Genomic DNA, 22,643 nt, shown 5'->3' on the forward strand with positions numbered 1-22,643 from the left:
GGGCAAAAGACATGAACAGACATTTTTCTGAAGAGGAAATACAAATGGCTCAAAAGCATATGAAAAAATGCTCAACTTCACTGGCTATTAAGGAAATGCAAATCAAAACCACAATGAGATATCATCTCACACCTATCAGAATGGCCATTATCCAAAAAACAGAAAATGACAAGTGCTGGAGAGGATGTGGAGAAAGAGGCACACTTATTCATTGTTGGTGGGAATGTAGAATGGTGCAACCACTCTGGAAGACAGTATGGAGGTTCCTCAGGAAGCTAAATATAGATTTGCCATATGACCCAGCTATTCCATTGCTAGGTATATACTCAGAGGAACTGAAACTTAAGACACAAACAGACATTTGTAAACCGATGTTTATTGCAGCATTATTCACAATTGCCAAGAGATGGAAACAGCCCAAATGTCCATCAAAGGACAAGTGGATAAACAAACTGTGGTATATACACATGATGGAATATTATGCAGCTGTAAGACAGAACAAAGACATGGATCATGTAATAATGTGGATGAACCTTGAGGACATTATGTTGAGTGAAGTTAGCCAGAAACAAAAGGACAGATTCTGTATGGTCTCACTAATATGAACAGACATTAATGAACAAACTTTGGGAGTTAAAAGCTGACAACTACAGGCGACCAGGAGATAGAAAGAGGGCAGAGATCAGCCATTTGACGCTGAAGGACTACAGAATGTTTAGGATTGATTGCATAGATCCAGAAATAGATAGCATAATACTGTGTGATGGTAGCACAGTATTGTAAGTACACTGAACAAAGATGTCTGTGAGTAAAGCTGAAAGAGGTGGGATAGGAGAATGTATGACACCAGAGGTAAAGATAGATGATAAAGACTGGGACTGTGTAATGTGGCAAAAACTGGAGTGGCCAATGACTGTTACTAAATATACAAATATAAAAATGGTTTTGCATCTGGGAAAGCAAATGAATGTCAACCATGTAGAAATTTGAAAAGGGGATGGTATTCAGGAAAAAACATAATCAAAGCAAACTGGAGTCTATGGTCAACAGTAACATTGTAATATACCTCCATTAAATGTAACAAAGGCAATATGCCAATGCTAAATGTATATGCGAGGGGGACATAGGGGAGGAATATGGGATTCTTGGTAGTGGTGTTATTTGCTATCCTTACTAGTATATTGTATTGTATGACGTTATTTTTCTTTTTATCATTTTTTTCTTATTGCTAAAAAATTTTTTTTTCTTGTAGTAATCAATATGTTCAAGTGCTGATTGTGGTGATATATGTACAACTTTATGATGATACCATGAACAACTGATTGTACACTGTGGATAAATGTATGGTATGTGAATATAACTCTATAAAATTGTAGGAAACTATATATATAGGAGTAAAAGTGTTGGAGAAAACATGGTGAGAGGGGTGATGCCTCACCAATATGGACTAACTACAATGTGTAAACTCAGAATTGAATCTTAGAACATAGCCTAACGTGGACATAATAATTGTAATAGTCCCTAGATTGTAAGCTCTTACAGCAGTTAACTCTATCTCTGAATTGTAATGCCTATCTCTAAACTTTGAGATGCTGATCCTCTAGCGTATAACCTGATTGGTCTCTGGAACAATGCATATCTCTGAGACAACTGAAACTCAGAGCTAGAGCTCGGCAGATATGAATGTCAGTATTAGTGCATACAGCCACTGTCAAAAAAAAAAAAGCTGAAAAAGAGCCCAGATTTCAATTAGTGATATGAATGAAGCAGGTCTGGTTAAGACCAGGGCAAGCCAGGCCAAAGGGTAAAGGTTGAAACTGATTGTGTTTTAAAACTTCAACTTCCATATGAGACCAAGGGAATAGATATCTATTTGGTACAGGATCTAAATTTTCTAAATGGTACAACTCTACAGTCGATTTGTTCAAACACCACAATTGCATGGAACTTTGAATAGGAAGTGAGATACGGTAGGTTAGTATAGGCTGGAGTGAAACAGTGACACATCCCAGAGTAATTTGGGCAGATAATAAAAAATATATTTACAGCCTCCCCCTCCCCAGCCCCGAGGATCTGGGGAAAGGTGCAGATGTGTTGGACATCCTCACCTGGACTGGTGTTGATGTTGTCACAAACACTGGGACTGGCGGTTTGATGTGCTGAGCCCTTGAGCATGGGACTTGCCCTTATGAAGCTCATTACCACAAAGGAGAGTCTAAACTTGCATGTAATGGTACCTAAGAGTCTCCCCGAGTACCTCTTTGTTGCTCAGATGTGGCGCTCTCTCTGTCTAACTGAGCCATCTCGACAGGTGAACTCGCTGCCCTCCCCTCTACGTGGGACCCGACTCCCAGGGGTGTAAATCTCCCTGGCAATGCAGAATATGACTCCTGGGGATGAGTGTGGACCCGGCATCATGGGGCTGAGAGTATCTTCTTGACCAAAAGGGGGATGCAAAATGAGACGAAATAGTTTCAGTGGCTGATTTCAAATGGAGTCGAGAGGTCACTCTGCTGGACATTCTTACGCACTATATAGACAACACCTCTTAGGTTTTAATGTATTGGAATAGCTAGAAGTAAATACCTGAAACTACCAAACTCCAACCCAGCAGTCTGGACTCCTGAAGACAATTATATAATAATGTAGATTACAAGGGGTGACAGTGTGATTGTGAAGACCTTGTGGATCACACCCCCTTTAGTGTATGGATGAGTAGAAAAATGGGGATAAAAACTAAAGGACAAATGGGGTGGGATGGGGTGATGATTTGGGTGTTCTTTTTTCACTTTTATTTTTTATTCTTGTTCTGGTTCTTTCTGATGTAAAGAAAATGTTCAGAGATAGATTGTGGTGATGAACGCATAACTATGTTATCATACTGTGGACAGTGGATTGTATACCATGGATGACTGTATGGTGTGTGAATGTATTTCAATAAAACTGAATTTAATTAAAAAAAAAAAAAAAAAAGTCTATCTCCAGCCCAGTCCTTTCCCCTGAACTCCAGGCTCATTATCCAACTGCCTACTTGCCATCTGCTCTTGTGTTTCATGGGCAAGACAAACTTACAAAGGCAAATCAGAACTTCCTCCCCAACCATTCAACATCTCAGTAAACAGCACCACCGCCCACCTAGAAGTCATTCTTAGCTCCTCCATTTCCCTCACCACCTTGCCTTCACAGCCAGTCCTACCAGTTCTGAAATCACTGCTCTGACACTTATCATCTCTTGCCTGGACATTTTCAAACATAATTTTATTGAGATATAGTCACACACCATACAATCTATCCAAAGAATACAATCAGTGATTCACGGTATATCATATTTATGTATTCATCACTATGATCATTTTTAGAACATTTGCAATACTCCAGAAAAAGAAATAAAAAGGAAAAAGAAGACCCAAAATATCCCCTTCCCCTTACCTCTCCCTCTTATTGATCACTAGTCTTGCACTCTACCCAATTTTAAGACTTACAATAGAGGTAGGTTAACTAAGACAGGGTAGTATTGTCAGATATATATATATATATATATATATATATATATATATATATATATATATATATATATATATAAAATCAGTGGAACAGAACAAAACATCCAGAAGTAGACCCATTGAAACACAGGCAACTGACTTTTGTGGGTTTTGGGGCTATATATTTCCTGCTGGCTATTCCAAAACACTAGACACTAGAAAGAAATACCTATATGAGTCAGTAGTCACAGTCATTTGTTAAATCCAAATTTCTCAAGTTACACCTCCTCCCTCTCATTTGATCTGTCATGTCAATCTTCAGGGGTATCTGGGCAGTGATCATTTTAACTTCTTCGTGCTAGAAAGGGGTGTTGACCTTATGCAATAGAGTCATGAAATTGGTTGATGTTCATGGAGACCCTAGTACCTCTGGGTTTCAGGGATATTTATCTGGCATAGGAGCCACCTAGAGGCCTTAAGTTCCTGAATAATTTTAATAAGAAAAATTTTTATAGAAACTTAGAAAAAGCCCAGAGCACTTCCTAGGGTTTTCAGGAATACTCTTGGTCGGGGCTTGGCATATTGTGGTAGTTTGCAATATCTGACTAAAGATTGCATAAGAATAACCTCCAGAATGACTGCTCAACTCTATTTGAAGTAAATCTCTTAGCCACTGAAACTTTATTTTGTTCCATTTCTTTTTCCCTTTTGGTCCAGAAGACATTTTCAATCCCACGATGTCAGGGCCAGGCTCACCCTGGGCGTCATGTCCCACGTAGGGGAGAGTGTAGTGAGTTTATCTGCAGAGTTATCTTGCCTAGACTTTGGAAACAGACTCACAACAGAACAGTCTTTCTGCTTTCACTGTTGCTAACTTTCCCTGTATCACCAATGCGCTAAAACAAGCAAACTAAAATGAATCAGTTCCAAGGACTGCTCAAACCCCCTTAATAATTTCCCATTGTGCCAAAATCAGAATCCAGCCTCTTTACCATGGCTACAAGGCCTTGCATGCTCTGGCTCCTGCCTACTTCCCTGTCCATCTTGCTCACTAGGCTTCAGCCACCTGTCTTCTCTTATTTCTTAAACACCCCAAGTGCATCAGCCTCAAGGCTGTTCCATCATCTTGAGCACAGCTGAATGGCTGGCACCTTGTTCTATTTCAGCTTGAAGTGCAGCTTCTTAGAGGCCAATATTTTATTTAGAATGGTACCCTCGCCTCCTCCATTAAAGCACAAACCAACAACCTTAAGCTAGAAGACAGACCAGAATAAAGGGGGCCAGATTAGAAAAAGGATTCCCCACTTGTTGGCCCCTCTGCTAAAGACCCACATAAGGTCCTGACTAACATGCTGGGGCCAGCACCAGGATTAGTTGGGGAAATGGGAGGAGAGGTTTTTGAGGTGTCACCAGTAATATGCCTTGCCCTCACCCCACCCCACTAGTTCAGAAAGAAAGAACACTTTGGACTTCTCAACAAAATTGAAAAGGAAAATTGAGAGGGAGGGAGGCTACAACCTGACCCGACTTGGTCCCAGCCGCCTAAGTCTGCTCTGGAGAAAGCTGGGGAGATTCCTGCCGCTTCTCAACCAGGGACTTGACATGCCTTCCTCATCTCTTCCTGTACTTTACTGAGACCTCGTCCACTTCTAAACTTGAACTTCAATGCTTCTCTCTAAACCCAGTCCTGGGTCATTATTCGTCTTGGCTCCAGCAACTCATCCATTTATTATAATGATGACTTACAAAACTCTACCTTTCAGCCTTATCTCAACAGCTGAGAGCTAAGGAATAATAAAAAAAGTCATCATCCTTGCCTTGAAAAAGCCTCAAAACTCCCCATTAGATCACTAAAGATAAACCTAAACATAACTACAAGGCAAGTCATATATGCCATGGCACAAGCAATAGAAACAAACTCTTAAATAGATCATTTTCCATTCTAATTTTCAAGGATGGCCTCGCAATTAGCTTTGAAGCCTGGGATTGTAGGACAACATGGAAGACTGTTGAGGCTGAAAGCAATCTAAGAGATCACCTCGCCCTGTACCTTTTATTAACATCAATTCTAAGATGCCAATAAATTGTAGAGTATACCATCAATAAATCTGTTAACTTTTTGGGCTGGGGATGAGGGAACCAGTTGGCAAGTTTAACATTAACTTCAAAGTAAACAGCATTTTCACAAAAGGGGCAGGGAGAAGTGTCTTAGAACCTAGAAAACATGATTTGTATAGAAAAAGATTGGAAAGGTTATAAAAGGTATTTACACAATGTTTCGGGGGATGGGAAATGGGAAAATGCTTTATTTTCTAGATTTTCTGTAATGAGACATGTAAGGTGTTTATAATACAAAATAAACATGTTTTGAAACTTGATTAACCAGCAGCAGTCTATCCTAGTGGATGGCAGGCCAACAGCATCCCTTCTTTACCAGTAAGATGCTGTGTTTATCTGACTATTACATTATGCTCCCGAAATTTAGGCAGTGCATGCTTATGAGTCCAAGTTTCTTAAAGGAAAATTCTCTGGCACCAGTGGCTGCCAGGAGTGATGGGAAAGCAAATCCACAGGTAAATACAACCATCCTCCAACCCAGATGGCCATCTCTGGCTCCCAAAACTCTCGTCCCCTCCCATCCCACCACTCATCCTCATGCAGTTCAGCCTCCAGCATTATACATTCTCATACCACAGTATCCTCTGTGTTGTGTCCTCCATTAGTAGGTAGGATGGCTGATTCAACTAACTCTGTATATGACTGAGATCCCTCTACTCCTTCCTTTACCAGGATGTCTTCTGGGAAAACAGATTTTGACACACATCTTATCTCCAAGAATGTCAAAGAGCTTTTACCCTGAATTAGTGGTTCCCAGGCTGAAGCCCCTGAACTAATAATATTTAAGTGCTTGAGCAATTTTCAAAATTTCAAAACACCAAAAGAATCAGAAATAAATTGCTCACACCTATGCAGCACAGACTCAGTATCAACCCACCCTGATAAGACTTTATACTATATTGACTGGATGCTCTACATAGCCCAAAGGCATGTGTGTACAGCAGTCAGAGTAAGTGCTGGGGTGTAATGATGTATGTATTTGGGGAGGAAGGAGAAAGCCCCAAAGCCAAGGGATAGTGCAAAATTATCTGTACATGTTTCATCACACATGCAAGTCCTTGTGAACTTTGAAGTTCACATTTCAAACAGTTCAGTGTTCTTTCAACCTAGAGAGGCAATTTCTGCCACTCTCGCCATAGCATCCTCTGTGTTCCTTCTTAAACCTGGCAAATAAAACGGACCAATACACAGGACATGAGTTTAGGAAAGGAACAAGAGCAGTATTACCCAAGTGGATAAGACCTGGGTTCTTGTTCCAGCTCTGCCACCACACAGGACAAGTGATTTGGCCTTGGTGGAACTCACTCTCCTTGTCTATAAAATGAGTTCTTTTCAAATTATGATCAAAGACATCCCCCAGGAATGCCAGAGACAGGGAAGGGGTGATATCTGTAAGACTCAGAGCGTGGGCATCTGAGACCCCTACCCCTGCCAGAATCAAATTTCAATATTTTACACATTAGTCTCCCTTAAGATTTCATCTTAAACAAAGGCTTCTAAAATCCAATCTTGTCTCCAGATTTAACCATCCCAGGACCAAGCTAATATTTATGTTACCATTTATGGAGCATCTTCTAAATGCTAGGCATTTAACATATTTTATTTAACCCTTCACACCAATTCTAGGAGACAGGTATTATTTTCATTTTTACTGCCACGGAAACTAAAGCTCAGAAAGGTGAAATGGCTTACCCAAAACGAGGAAATGGAGTTGTGAGGAATTAACTCATTGATGTCTCCAAAGCTCTTATTCTTTCTGCTATACCTCACTGCCCTCCCTTCCAATTACAGTAACTCCACCTCCTGAACACTTCAGAGCAAAGTTCCCCAAACCACTGCAGAAACTAAGACTGAAGAGTCAAAAGCGCTTCCAGCCAAAACCAGCTGGCACCCACATTACCTCATTCATAGACTTATAGAGATTAATGGGGAGGGACGTTGATGACATGGGGCACATGACACAAGTTCCCTCCCAGTTTGCTATTTCCCACTAATTAAATTACCTTCACTCCTTTAAACTCAAGAATCTCTTAGGTTTTATACATCTTGCAAAGGCCTCTCCTCCTCTCCCTCTTTCACTAGCTCTAAAAATCTACTTTTCCTTAATCAAGTTCAGACCAATGGCAGGTAGATTTGGAAGTTTACTTCATTCTTGTCATTTGTGCCTTCAAACACAGCCCGGTAACAAATGGTCTTATGCATGTACTCTCTTCTTCCCCTACTCCACTTACACACAACTCTGAGCCCTGGATCCCTCCTTACAATTATGCCCTTCACACTGTATTTTTGGATGAATTCAGGGTGTGGAGTGTGAAAGGAGAGAGCAAAGAATAAAAAGCAGAGAATCTAAAGGGAAAGGTCAAACCAAACACACATAGCCTTGGATGCTCCCCATTTTGAGCCTAGAAAGTAAGCACAAACCTGAGACATGAATGATGGTTAAAAAAATTTGGGTTTTATTGTTTTGCTAAATAATACTAAAAAAAAAAAAAAAAAAAAAAAAAAAAATTCATTTTGAAGGCAGGGCTTGAATTATTTAATTTTGATCCATTTATTTAATTAAAAAAAAAAAAAAAGGAAGGGGAAACAGATCATGGCCAAAAAAATAGTAACTAACCCCCCCCCCCCCCATGCCCAGAGCTCTAGCCAGTCACATGAGCATCACCTACATCCCACTCAGTGCTTGATATGCAGCTGATGGCCTACACTGTCCCATGTAACCACCTGAAGGCACAGGAGCAATGGGTGCCAGTTTTAGCCCTCAGCAGGTTAATCAAAACCAGACAAACTGGTGGGCTAAAGTCCAGAAACTCTCTTTCCCAGGTTTTCTGCCCACTGGCTGAGAGCACATACAAACTGTCATAAGCTTGTAAAATTTAAAGGGGGTGGGGGGGAAGACGGCACAGGAGCAGGAGGTTGGCTGGAGAAGAGAAACTATAGGTCACCCTAGCTATTTCCTAGGCTAGTGGCTCAACAGGAAGAGAGGTCAGGTGGGTGAACTCCAGGTTTCTTATAAAAGAAAGTCATCCCTCAAGGAGGAGGAGCTGAGATGATGTGCCATGTAAAATAGTTCTTCCTGCAGAAGCACAGGAAAGGGCAGCTGACTCTCCCATCAAGGAGAGTGGTGAGGTGGTTCTTCTAGTACCATGAAGTAGGTAAAAGGCAGAGGGAGAATCCTGAGGTTTTAGCCAAACATGAGCCTGGTACATACACAGTTAAAGACTAAAAAGTCATCAAGAACCCTCAAACCCCAAATCCCATCTGCACACACTGATTCTACATAGTGCTGCAGGAGATTCTTGCTGTGAACTAAGTCAAGTTAGTTGCCTGGCTTTGAGTGGTAAGAGGGCAATACATTTTTATTTTTGGAGGAATGAGGTGGGGAAAAATGGCCATGATCTAGTAAAAAGAGGCCTGCAAGAAGCAGAAAATATTTAGAGAACATTTTAATATATATTTTCATATATATATTTAAAGTTAAGAAAAATAAAACTAATTCAAGCCATGCCCTGTGAAAAAAAAAAAAAAAAAAAAAAAAAATTTAAATTGAGACCTCCGTCTGCTCTGGTCTCAACTTAAGTATCACAGTCAGCTTGTTACTTTTATTTTGGAAGAGAAGATGTAAAAGTTTCTTTCAATCGCTCAGAAGGCAAGTGTAACCACTTTATAAAAACAGAATGGCAGGGAACAGAGAAGAAAAGGAAAGTCAAAGGTGGAAGTGCAGAGCAGGAGAGGAAGAGAATTTTCAAAAATAAAATTAACAAGGTGACTGCTCCAGAAGGGGGCTGTGAAAAGGACATGGGTGGACCAAAGTCTGTTAGTCAAGTAATGATTCAACTTTTAAATTATTCTCTTGTTCTTTTTTGTTGGGTGTTTTGTTTGTTCAAGTCTAAGATTTGGAAATGCTGACCCTTTGTTAACAAGAGTCAACAGGAAATAAAGGATCCCTTCCCTCCCCCGGTCTGCCTCCGCTGAAGCCATCGATGCCTCCTTGGCCGGATGCTGGAAGAGTCCTCCACGTAGATGGACTCAGGATGACAGGGCAGCCTCCTTCTGTGGTTGCTGGGCTTGTGAACGTTGCAGTATCTTTTGGCTTTCCACGTCTCTAAAATGTTTTTCAACCTAAAAGAGACCAGGCAAGCATGGTCAGAAAAGGAGGATGGGCAAGCAAGGTCTCCCCAACAGTCCACCAGGCTTCAAAAGCCCCAAAATGGCTGTCCAGCCCTGGACTTTCCTGGTACATTTGTCCTTGCTGTCTACTGGCCTTCCCAACCACAAGGTAGGCAGGGCTCTCTTGTTTCAGCCACATTTTTAACAGCTTCAGCTAAGATTAGCTAGAAAAAGCTGAATCTATAAGCTAAAATATAAAATAAAATGAGGGGAGATTGTTATGACCCAAACTCCCTCTCCCCTCTTCACTGAAGTGCAGAATGAAAAGCTGGTGGGGAATTACTGGCTTATCATGTTTTTTTACAGCCACAATGTTAGTCTCTCAATGTTCCTCAGAGAAAAATAGAGGAGCGTTTGGGTTTTTTTTTTAACAAATGTTGTAACTCAATTTAGAGTCAGGTGATATACATAAGGTCATAGAGACACCAACTACAACCGATTATACCAATTATCCCTTCCTAGAAGTCCCCAGTGGCTGAGAAGAACCCAACCAGGCTCAATACCATGGAATGGTCTGGCTAATTTCCAAAAAGCCATGCTGCAGAGGACGTGGAGTTGGCTGCTTGCTTTATTCCACAATGCCCAGTGGTCCCATCCTCACAGGATTACCTGAGCCATAGCTGCAGAGCCCCAAGAGCCGACAGGCATGGAGGTTAGGCAGTGCTGCTAGCAAGCCAGCTATGTCACAGAAAGGGATGAGAGCATCATGTCATGCCCTGATGCTGGATGGTGAAGGTCAAGGAATCATCCCCTCTCTAAAGTCTCACAGCTCCTTTACTTACTATTTTGCGTACATGGCTCAGTGCACTCCCCTCTTTGCCTTTACAATTTTCCACTTGATATGGGGGTGTAATAACAACTTCTTCCATGACTACAATGTTTTTTTCTTGCCATTTACAGTCTTTAATGCTGGAAGGAGAAGAGAAGAGGTGAAATATTACCTCTTGCAGGCATCCCACACCTCCTGCCTGATGAATAAATAACTCCAGAAAGCTGCCCCCAGTTCCCAGCTCCACTCAGTCAACAATTAGATGCCAGCAGCCACCTAGAGAGGAGTAGCCAAGAAACATTTCCTAGGCAACAGCAGCTAGGAAAAGCAATGAAATGGATGCACACTTATTCCAAGGAGGGTCCAGAAGAGTTACTCTGAAGCATTAGGAACTGGAGAACCATAGGAAACTTGGTGGCAGACTCAGAATCCAAACCAAATTGAGTCACAAATAAACCACTACGCTCAGGCTACTAGATTCAATTTAGACAGCAGCCTAGGGCAGAGGCCAGACAGTAAATATTTTAGGCTTTGTGGGCCATACGGTCTCTGTCATAACAACTGAACCCTGCCGTTGTCATAAAAAAGCAGCCACAGACAATACATAAACAAGTGAGCATGGATGTGTTCCAATAAAATTTTACAAAAACTGGCAGCAAACCAGATTTGGTTCACTGGCCATAGTTTGCCAATCCTCAGCCTGAGAGGAAATAGCACCTTTGGAAAGAAAGGAGAACAAATTCACCCTCTTACTGTGATCTGTACTCTGCCCCCTACCACTGGCAACATAAGCCGCTCCACTAACTGGCCCCTCTCAATTATCAGACTGCTGGGCACTTGCCAGACTGGGAAAACCCATTCCAGTTCACACTTGGAGAAACCCAGAGCAGCTGATGCTACTAAGAGAGTTCCTCCACATACCTGTAAAATGTTCAGATACTCACACCATGGCCCCAAACAGCACTGATGCCAGCTGCCACCTGTGCACCAGACCCAGGAGGTTAAATAGGGTAACAGAAGGCATGTGTGTATGGGGGGGGAGGGCGGGGGGCACAGACTGTCAAATGTTTGAAGTTTTTCAGCAGCTAGAGAGCCAAAAGAGAATCAAAATGACTTCTGCTGTGACAAAATGTCTTTTAGGAGGCGGTAAGAAGGCAGCCTTCTGCTCTCTCTAGCTCCCTATGTTCATCCCAGTGTATAAATGGGAAGAGTGAGACAGCTATAACTTTTCCTTAATAAAACTATATTAGCTTTTGGAGAAAGGTACAACAACAACAAAATAATAAAAAGAGATGGCTATTTCTAAATTATGGAAAACTAGGTCTGGAGGGAACTTGAATGATGATCTAATCCAAAACTAAGTTTTACAGACAGAGAAACTAAAGCCCGCACTGTGAATGTAATTAATGCCACCAAATAGTATATTTAAAATGGCAAATTTTACCACAATAAAATTAGAGAAAAAAAAAGAGAAAAAGAAACAGAAGCCCAAAGAAGAAAAGATGACTTGTCCATGGTTACACCATACTTGTGTGTAGAAAAGCAACAAGCACCCACATCTCTGTATACCCAGAATATTGCCAATATTCTACCCAGCCTCCCTGGCGGACTTTCAGGAATACAACCACAATCACCTGAAAGTCTGCCACCAGACAACACAACCAGGCAGCATTACCACAGAACAAGGGAACCCCTGTGTACCCCTGACTCACGTCTTGTGAATGGTCTGGAAGAGCTGCTGGCCCTCGAGGGAGACACCAGCGCTGATTGCATAGGCCTGGCTCAGCTTCTCCTCCTTCTCTGTCCGTGCTTTGCTGGCAAGCTAGGGCAGGGGAGAGAAAGGGATTCAGAAAACCATTCGCCTTCATTCTTTCCAATAGTGAGGACCTAAGCTGAAGAAAGGAAGCCAGAAAAGACTAAGTTTGGTGGATTCAATTTTCTCAGAGGGCAAAAATGAAATTAAAACAAAAACAAAACAAAAACCCAACCACTGTTATTTCTGGCAAACATTCCTTCCTTCCTTCCAATATCACTGAGTGCCTATCTTGTGACAGACATTCACTGTGCCAGGCAAGAGATACAGCACTGAAAAGCAGACCTGAAAGGGAGAGGGGAAGATAAGACTATAAACAAGTAAGCAAAAACATAAACAAGATAACTTTGGACAAGTATTAGGAAAAAAATAAAGTAGAGTAATGTGATAGAGTGTGACTGGGGGGCTAGTCTAGATGAGATGGTCAGAGACAAAAGGTAATGCACACACTTCTGTTTGAAGGAGAAAAATTAAGAATTTTTATCAGCTTCTGTGCTAAAGCCTCAGGTCTAGAAATTAATGATTTCACACCTTTACAGACCAGAATTTGAGGCTTAAAGACTCTCTTTCCAGCACCATTATCTGTGTGCACATGAGGAACCAAAACTCAAATAGAAGTAACCATGGATACCGTCCACCTTCACTTGAGCTGAAGGCAACCCTGTCCTGCCCTTCAGAAAAAGGGAACAGTCTGAATTATACCTCGTGTCTATTTCCTGACTGCCCTCTGGTGGAACCGTTACAAACTGACCAAAAGAAAAGGAGCTCTATTAAATCCCTCCCAAGAGATGAGAATGCTGTCAATCCCTATCACACACCCCACCCCACCCTGAACATTTCTGGTCCCCACCACACACTATTGGTTGCTACAGACCACAGAAGTACAAATTTATTTGAATGTAAGACAAAACAAATCTGCTGGAAAAGACTGTTAAAACAAACAAAAGGTCATTTCAAATCATTTCAAAGTCAAATGATTTGGAGATTCTCAGACCCTACTTTCCTCCATCAACAGGAACAGCAGACTATAATGATGCTGCAGTTCACACACTCAAACATACATGTGTGAACACATAATTTGTCCCCAATATCAGCTCCTTAGAAACAAAGAGGGATTACACCTCTAGCATGTTCCAAAAATTTTTGGAATCCTTACAGAATTATAATCGCTACTGCTTTTACTGTGCCCTTCAAACCACAAATCAAACATGGTTCTTCAAGGGGAAAAGCAAGCGAAGTGTCTAATTCTTTGTTGGTAAAATGAAGCACTTTATTAAGGCTTGGGTTTGACTAGGAAGAAGAGAAGAGACCTTCAACTGGGTTATACCAGAACAGTTACAGGGCACTGGGTAGTCTCAACCCTGCCTCTGAGACCACTCCAAATGAGTGGAGGAGAGGGGGCAGGAGCGCAGATGAGCAGAAGAGCTAGCTCATATGTGCTGTCACTTCAACTTCTCAAGGTGAAAGAGGGAAGTCCAAACTATGCAGTGATTTGAAGCCAGAGCTACTTTTTCACAATGTTCCCAGACTTGGATTGCAGACACAGATGAAGCAGCAGTAAATAAACAATCTTTCAAGCCCAGTCCTGCCATTCTGGCCCCACCAGGCTACAACTTTACAGAGGAATAAATGCACAGGGATAACAGCATTCCCCCAAGCCTTGGCAATTCCAACTGCAGCAAGAAAGCCTTATGGCTTGAAAACACACAATTTCTATGGAGAAAGAACTGCTGGTGGTGTATGTTCAGCAGCAACTAGCAAACCTTACTCAGTCACCAAGAAAAACCTGGTTACAAAGTGGAGTTTCCTTGAGTCTCACTTCCCAAATAACCCCTTAGAATCTGAAGTTTCCAAGAAAAGAAGGAAAAAACTGAAGTAGCAGAGCTCCCTTGGATTAACCAAACTCCTACAGAGCTCCTGGGAAACAGCTCCTGAGAAGTGTTCAACAGATGTTTACCCCATGAGTAGGCAGGAGAGTCTCACTTTGAAGTCGCAGTCTCTTTGAAAAATGTTTATCCCTGGAAATCAAAACCATCTCCAATGCTGTATCAGACAAAACTGCTTCTATAAAGCTTGTGTTGACCAGATAATCTGAGTGCTTAAAGAGTAAAATATCCTTACCACCTACATAGTATGTTAAAAACATAACATCACCCTGTTCAGTAAGAGAGAAGAGTTGGTTCAAGGGAATCAGGCATCTTTGCAGAATGTTTAAGCATGAAACTGACAAATTAAGTTAGAAGAGGGAGGAAAAAAGCTGGGAGAGGAGCCACTTTTGAATTTTTACAAGAGGCAGAGTAGAATGGATATAAATCTCAGCCATAAGTGATTATTTAGTTTGGTCAGCATGAGCAATGACACATTGGTTATAGAATAATTATTTCAAAGTATACTCCTTGCCCTCCAACATATCAGTTGTACAATCTCCTTCAAAAGTTCTGAAAGCAAAGGAGTAGACTAAACGGTCCTCATTTTAATTCTAGTGTAAACAAATCCAAATGCTAAATGATATATCAGGGAGCCATGCATGGAAAAGTCAGAAGAAATGAGTGCAAGCTAATGGGTTTCAATTCACCCCTAATATCCTCAACTCCCTACCTGTACCTGCAGCAATTGTGATATGGGGTGTAGACTCACCACAGACTCTGAATCCTCAGGTGTCAGTTTACAGATTGCATTTTCATGGCTCATGAATCTGATGCTCAGCTATTCTCCTACAGGGATCTGTTTTCACAAGGAAGTTGTGCAAGTGAGACAAATTTCTCCCACAGAAAACCCACCAATTAGGTATAAGGGAGACTGACCTCACAAAAAGAATCTAAAAGTGTTTCCTCTCCTCAAAACTGGGGGAGGAGAAGGGAGATTACTTTGCCTTTTTTGGCGAAAACTAATGTGGCAGAACTTGCATTTTTGTATACTAGTATTATAATAATAAGCCTCCTTTTGTAAAGCAAGTGATAGCACTCTACCCCAATCTAGCTGTTGTACAAATCTAAATTTTTCCACATATTTTCGTAAATGGATGTATACACATAAATGATCTCATTACTCTAAGTTAAGTTTATGGTTACTATCAAAGCACCAGAGGAACAAATAAAAGCTATCCTCAGCAAAGAGGGTGTGCCGTTTAGGCTGAGGGTTAGGAGGATGGCAATTTTTAAAATTCAATGATATCACCTTTTCTATACCGAATTTCAATGCCAATCTGCTAGCTGCTGGCCTCTCTACCAAATCAATACTGAAGCACTCACTGGTTAGCATCTCAAAATAAAAGGTACCAACTTGAAGAACACATCATTTGCAGGAGCACAAAACAGTAAGTATTTGTTACTAGTGTGCATATGGCTTAATTGAAATGACTATACAAGACAGCTTGTGGCTTACCTGCCTCTCCTTTCATTTTGTACGATTCCCAGTGAAAACAAAGAGTCATTCCTAGTCTAACCAACACTTCCTCCTGTAGCCATTTCACATGTAGCCCCTTGATGTGGGCAAAGAAAAAAAGTGTGTGGACTAGCTACCAAAGCACTTCAACATGAAGGCTTCTAACCATGCCTGCTGCTGAGTAACCCCTGAGTAGGTGAATTAATGAAAACCTCTCTCCTCCTATACTCAATGACATGGAGGGGAACAGGAAACCGGAGTAGCAAAAAAAACTAAGTAATATGCACTTCATCTTGTTATTTAGTCACCAGCTGGGCCATCTTGTTTCCACACACCCAGCTCAGGAAGCACAGGTGCGGTGGGGAATCCAGAGGGATTCCTACTGCAAGTATTTAACAAGCTGTAACAGCTGATACAACCTGCTGGGTGTGACCTACTGACTCCAATGAGCCACTCTCAGTCTGTCCTCTCTGTGGATTTGGGTCTTCTAACCAGCTGCCCTCAGAGAGGACTTAGGAAGCACTGCATCTGCTGCCCTGGAACTGCTGACTGCAGCCCAGAGTGGCTAAGAACAACTGCCATCCTAAGGGTCCAGGCCTGCTCCTGCTGTTTCAATTCCGGGGCAGGCTCTTGGAAAGCTCGTTCTTAGCTAGGAACAGACTCTCAAATACACTTATTCCAAAGTCCAATATCCCCAAGTCTCCCTGTTCCCTAGGTGAAAGCTCCTGCCTGAATGTTTCTAACATAAACTTTACTACTCAGACAGTAAGGAACTCAGAAAATACAGCAACCTACTTGAAGCTATGTCCTAGAATACATAGATATGAATGAAAAACATTGAATCCAGAGGGAAGGTATAGCTAAAGAGGCCTGGCAGTGGACACTACAATCCTAAGAACAGCTAACTTTTGTTGAATGAGAACTGACTCTATGATAGGCACCAAGTTACACAATCTACACATACTAAAACATTTCACCCACACAACAGTCCTATGAAATAGGGACTAATGTCACTCCCATTTGATAGATGGAGAAATTAAGGCACAACTGTTACGAAACCTGCCCACAGTTACCAAGCCACAAGTTGGAGTCTGGATTTGAAACAGTCTGCTTCAAGAGCCTGTAATCTTCTTACCCACTAAACTACACTATACAATACTTTCACTTAAGAGAAATAAGTCTAAATTACTATTAAAAATACAGTTACAAATTTGAATGCAGAATAAAATTATTAAAAAGGGAAAATATTTTAAGACTCAGCTGCTGTCTTCTCTTTCTACCAGAGCAATTTGGCTATTTCTACCAGACAACGTCTCCAATACAGAACACACAACTATCTGCCTTGTCTCTTCCAAAATGTGGCTCTGGTCTCACCCTAAACCTCAAGAACATCCTTTATTTCTTTTCTTAAAGTTATTTCACAGGGATGCTTTGAAGAGATCAGATCCTGTGTGAGAAAGCATTTCATGCCAATAATGAAATAGATATTCCTTGGATCCCTCATTTTCTCATGCATCAAGACTAGAGAAGGTTAAGTCAAGCAAGGAGCTGCACAGGACAGATCTGAGTCAGAAAAAGCCAACTAGTTTATGTTTTTATCTGAATCACAGGAGTTGTTATGTTGGGCTACAGAAATGGTCTTCACACAAACAAGATAGGTTTTTGGTCTTCAGAAAAAAAATTCTCCCATTCCTGGATGTTATACCCACGAATGTTAAACAGATGAGTCAAACATGGTTTAGCAATTATTAAATCCACAATCAGATTCTCCATGCAGCCCGATGGGGGGACAACAGGATGAAGAATGAGGAAATCTAATGCATTTCAGGCCAACCCTATGAGATCCTGAAGAGATTTCTTAACTAATGTGGGTCTCAAATTTTCTATTTATGAAAAGAATTTATCCAATCTCTACTTACTTCCCAAGAATGTTAAAACAACATGAATACGTCAGTACTTTGAGCTATGATAAAAACACCTTGCAAATCCAGGGTGGTGATATTATCACCTCAATCTCTAAGTTTCTACATGTAAAAACAGCCACATTGCTACCCTACAACATAGGACCAGATTCAAATCAAAGTCAATACACATTATAGGCAAAGTTTTATTTTTCACCTAGTTTAAAGCAAAAACTAGATGTCAGCAGTCAATAGTTTTTGTTCGTTATTTGTGATTATGTCACAAAACAGTATTCATAGTTACAACAGATAACTAAACCTCCCAGACACCAACACAGTAATTTCTGAGTCCTGAGACTCTGAAACCAAATACTGCTCTGCAATCTACCATGCGGTTCTACTGGTGAGAAACTAGCTGGGATGCAAGCTGGAATTTGACCTCAACAACCTACCTCTGAGGGCTATGCTCAGAGGAGCCTTTTCACAGCCTGGCTAAGGATTAAGGGAGACAATATGGGTGAAAACCACTAAGTGAGTTATTTAAGCACTATACAAATATTAACTATTACTATTATTTTTTTAGCACAGACAAGGTGGCCTGTGGGTCATTTCAGAAAAATTCAATAATCCGACCTTTCCTGTAGTGAATGAGCACAGTGTTCTCTCTCAGCTGTTTTCTACAAGAGATGCTAGTGAGGCCTTAAGTCCTAAAGAGAATGTCTCCCAAAATACAGCCAGAATAATATGCTGGAAAATGCCTTTATCTGCCAAAATGGGGAGTGGGGGGGGCTCCACTTGTTAAATAAAAGAGTTGACTTTATCAGTGACAGTGAAAGAGGTGTAATCCTGTCATATTGTTATCCCTAAGTTAAATGCTACTCTCCTCAATACTCCCAAAAAAAGTGAGATTCCTGGGCAAGGGCAGTATCTTAATTATCCTGATTAAGGAGGGAGGGGGAGGGATGGGGAGGAGGGAGGAGGGGGATGGGGAGGAGGAGGAGGGGGAGGGGGATGGGGAGGAGGGGGGTGGGGAGGAGCGGGGTGGGGAGGAGGGGGAGGGGGGGAGGGGGGATTGGGAGGGGGAGGAGGGGGGTGGGGAGGGGAGGAGGGGGATGGGAGGGGGAGGGAGGGGAGGCGAGGGAGGGGGAGGGGAGGAGCGGGAGGAGAGGGATGGGGATGGGGGGGAGGAGAGGGATGGGGAGGGGGGAGGGGAAGGAGAGGGATGGGGGGAGAGGGATGGGGAGGGGGGGGAGGAGAGGGATGGGGAGGGGGGGAGGAGAGGGATGGGGAGGGGGGAGGAGAGGGATGGGGAGGAGAGGGATGGGGAGGGGGGGAGGAGAGGGATGGGGAGGGGGGAGGAGAGGGATGGGGAGGGGGGAGGAGAGGGATGGGGAGGGGGGGGAGGAGAGGGATGGGGAGGAGAGGGATGGGAGGAGAGGGATGGGGGAGGAGAGGGTGGGGGAGGGGAGGAGGGCGGAGGGGGGGGAGGGGGGAGGGGGAAGGGATGGGGGAGGGGATAGGGGGAGGGGGGAGAGGGATGGGGAGGGAAGGTAGATAAAAGGAGAAGAAACCTTGATGACTATTAAGAGATTCATAGAACCAATCATAGAACTAACAGTTCCCAGAGGTTAAGTGACTAACATACAGCCACACAATTCATTAGCAGTCCAGCTGTAAAAAAAACTCAGTTCTTTAAACTACCGGCATTCTACCGTACCACTTTAGCTTGTAGCATAATGTGTAGACCCTTTATTTTCCAGTCCAGATACAATTTGCTTCACTCTCCAGGGCAGTTTTCAGACAGTTTAGCTAGACTCAAAATTCCAGTGCTTGCTTTATTTCTTAAGATTGTCCTCTGCCAGGAATATTATACCAGTTAGAATGACCTTTCTTAACACTAGAGATGCTATCACTAACTCACCAGTAAGAACCTTATTTTGAATTGTCTCCAGGGTGTGGAAGTGGCTGCAATAACACAACCATGGCACAACTCTGCCAGAGTTACCTGGGCTCAGCAGCTTGTCTTTATAAGTGGACAGTGATTCCCCACACACCCCCATGATGCCAAGAAGGCACCGTTGGCCTAACGGCAGCCCCAATGAGTCAGCTGGCCAACATGTACTATAACCTAAAGTGAGTCAGGAGTCCCAGCCCAAACCTGAGGCAAACGTGGGGCAAACCTAGGGCACTGGACTCGCCACCATGGTTCTTTCAGGTTGACTCCAAAGTTTGAATGCCACTAAATCTGACCTACTTCAAAAGGCCAGTGATTTTTAAAATGCCAATCACTACCTCTTTGATCTCATCTACTAATACTCCCTCCCCCCACACTTGCATCTTCATGACACACCTGTGAGGAAACAGTGTCTGCTAAGAGCCAGGTGCAAAACTTACTGGTGGACTCTGACCTGGGACTGAGCCCTTGACAACATATTCTAACCAAGTGAGCCAAGTAAGTTATAGCCTCTAGGAACCAGAAAAGCTACATTTGTCTAACAAAAAACTTTCGCTTACCCTAGCCAACTAGTTATTTCCCTTCCCACAACCACACACAATATGAACACCTTCCACCTCCTACCAAAATACACACACCTAAGCAGATGGTGACCAGGCCACACATGACCCTACTTGGTGGTGACTCCCTACCTCAATCAGTACCTCAGTGCATTAGGGTCAAGATGTGATCAACTAGTATGCCAAGTGCCTTGCTAAAAAGCTAGGTTCATGAACATAAGACCACAATGCAACAGTCATAAACCACCCCAGGAATTTACTCATATTTGGAGATTAACCTTCAAATAACCAGAACTTCATAAAGTAATGGTAAAGCTTAGCTCAAAACAAAAACAAAGTCCGAAAATGGGCAAAAAACTCAAGCAGGCATTTCTTCAAAGAGGAAATGGCCAATAAACACTGAAAAGATGCGCAACATCATTAGTCATTAGAGGAATGCAAATCAAAACCACAATAAGATACCCCTTCATGCTCACAAGAACGGCTGTTTAAAAAACGGAAAATAACAAGTGTTGGAGAGGATGCAGAGAAACTGGAAATTGAGTGCGTTGGTGGGAATGTAAAACGGTGCAGCCAATGTGGAAAGCAATATGGTGGCTTCTCAAAAAGTTAAATACAGATTTACCATATGATCCAGCAAGTCCATGTCTAGGCATATACCCAAAGAGAGTGAAAACAGGGTCTTAAACAGGTACTTATACACCAATGTTTTTAGCAGAATTATTCACAATGGCTAAAAGGTGGAAACAACACAAGGTTTCCTCAACAAATGAATGGATAAACAGACATACACAAAACGAAATATTACTTGGCCATGAGAAAGAATGACGCTGAGACATGCCACAACATGAAAGAAACTTGAAAACATTATGCTCAGGGAAGTAAGCAAGGACAGTAAGGACAAAATTTGTATGGTTATCACTTCATAAGAGGGGACTAAAAATAGCCTATTCCCAGATTAGAGACTGGGGATGAGAGTGTTTGTAAAAAAATACTAAAAACAAAAACAGAAACAACAACAAAAAACTGTGTTATACAAGTAAAGCAAACAACAAAACAAAACAGAAAAGACCCAGAGAAAATCCCTTCTTTCATGACATGCACAGAACAATGTGGGTAGGAAACACATCAAACAAATAAGGTCAAGTAAGTTTACGCTAAAGAAAATTAAAGTAGGCTAAGGGTTAGACAGTGTCTAGGGAAGGGGACCCTTTTTTAGTAGAATGATTATGCAACACCCCTCTCAAAAAGTGCCTTTGAGAACTGAGATAAGAAACTCAGCTTTGTTGACATCTGGAGCAAAAACATCCCAAATAAAAATAGAGCAACTTTAGGAACCCTAAAAGAAAAAGAAAAAAGAAAGTCAGTTCTTCCCTCAGCATGGTATCATAAACAAAGGTAAAGCAGTTTCTTTCTTTTTGTTTGTTGTTCCTGAGGGTGGGGAGAGGAGGTGGGTGGCTCCCAGTGGTCTGAGGCTGAGGGACAGCCCAAGGCCTCATTAGTTTCTTTTCAAAGTCAACTCTGTGAGTCTTCCATCTTAGAGGCCTTACCCCCAAGCCAATCAATAAATACCATTTTTATTCAAGGGCAGCCAACTCATTCTCTACTACCAGGGGCAAATGATAAGCTCTCTGAATCTCTTCCTGGTGCCATCTAATCACTCACTGCTTGTTAGCAATGGATAAATGGCTGACTTTTAAAGTCAGTGGTTTGGTAAGGAAGGTGAACACCTAAATTCTCTATTACCTTCATTTCCCATACTGTCCCTTTTCTTGCCCCACCCCACCCCCACAACCCCACCAATATCTCTTCCGAAAGTATTTTCCAGATCATCAAAGTGTAAGACTCACATCTCATGCAATGCAGTGGGGTGCGTTTTATCTAAACAAATAAATACACACACTGGCCTTGGCTGTGTCAACAATTCCTTTAACAAGAGTCTCAGGCAGAAAGCCCAGGCTCCTAAATTGTGACCACTCATTCTAGTCTTCAGTCCTCAGGTAAGTGTTCACTTTCTTACGCCACCTGGTAACAATGCCTTGGAAATTTAAGTTAATACTGGTCACCAACAAGAGACATCTTAAAAACATCTTTTAAGTATAAGATACTACAATTTTGATTTTTTCCAATTTTGGGCTGGGAAGTTCTGCTCTCAGAATGAAAGTCAGTTCCAATGCTGGGTAGACCCGACACAGTAATAATAACATTGATGTTCCTGTATGTCTTCTCTCTGTTATACTACCCACCACTGCTCCCCGCCATCCCACAACTCAAGAAGCATCAGTTGGCTATACACAGTAATGCAGGAGTACAGAAATGACATCTGCTGATTCCAGTCAACTTCACAAATCTTAACAACCCTATGAGCCAGGCACTAACATTACCCTCTTTTCACAGCTGAGGAAATGGATGCTCAGTAAGGTTAAGTGGTGAGAAGCGACTTAAAGACAGATCTGCTCAGCTCATTCCTGGGTTCCTCCTGCTGGACCACA

The 22,643-nt window shown here is 42.1% G+C and overlaps 1 protein-coding gene across 1 annotated transcript; it reads right to left on the bottom strand.

Moving 5' to 3' along the window:
• Positions 1–8,156: 8,156 nt before the first annotated feature.
• On the bottom strand, positions 8,157–19,344 carry LSM12 (LSM12 homolog). Its single transcript, XM_037810507.1, has 4 exons — positions 19,339–19,344; positions 12,252–12,361; positions 10,553–10,679; positions 8,157–9,722 (listed from the first exon to the last, which is right to left on the bottom strand). Exons 1-4 carry the CDS (start codon positions 19,342–19,344, stop codon positions 9,630–9,632), a joined length of 336 nt encoding a protein of 111 aa, XP_037666435.1. The 3' UTR covers positions 8,157–9,629.
• Between the last annotated feature and the right edge of the window lie 3,299 nt (positions 19,345–22,643).

This window comes from Choloepus didactylus, chromosome 18, assembly GCF_015220235.1.
Source record: "Choloepus didactylus isolate mChoDid1 chromosome 18, mChoDid1.pri, whole genome shotgun sequence".
NCBI lineage: Eukaryota > Metazoa > Chordata > Mammalia > Pilosa > Megalonychidae > Choloepus > Choloepus didactylus.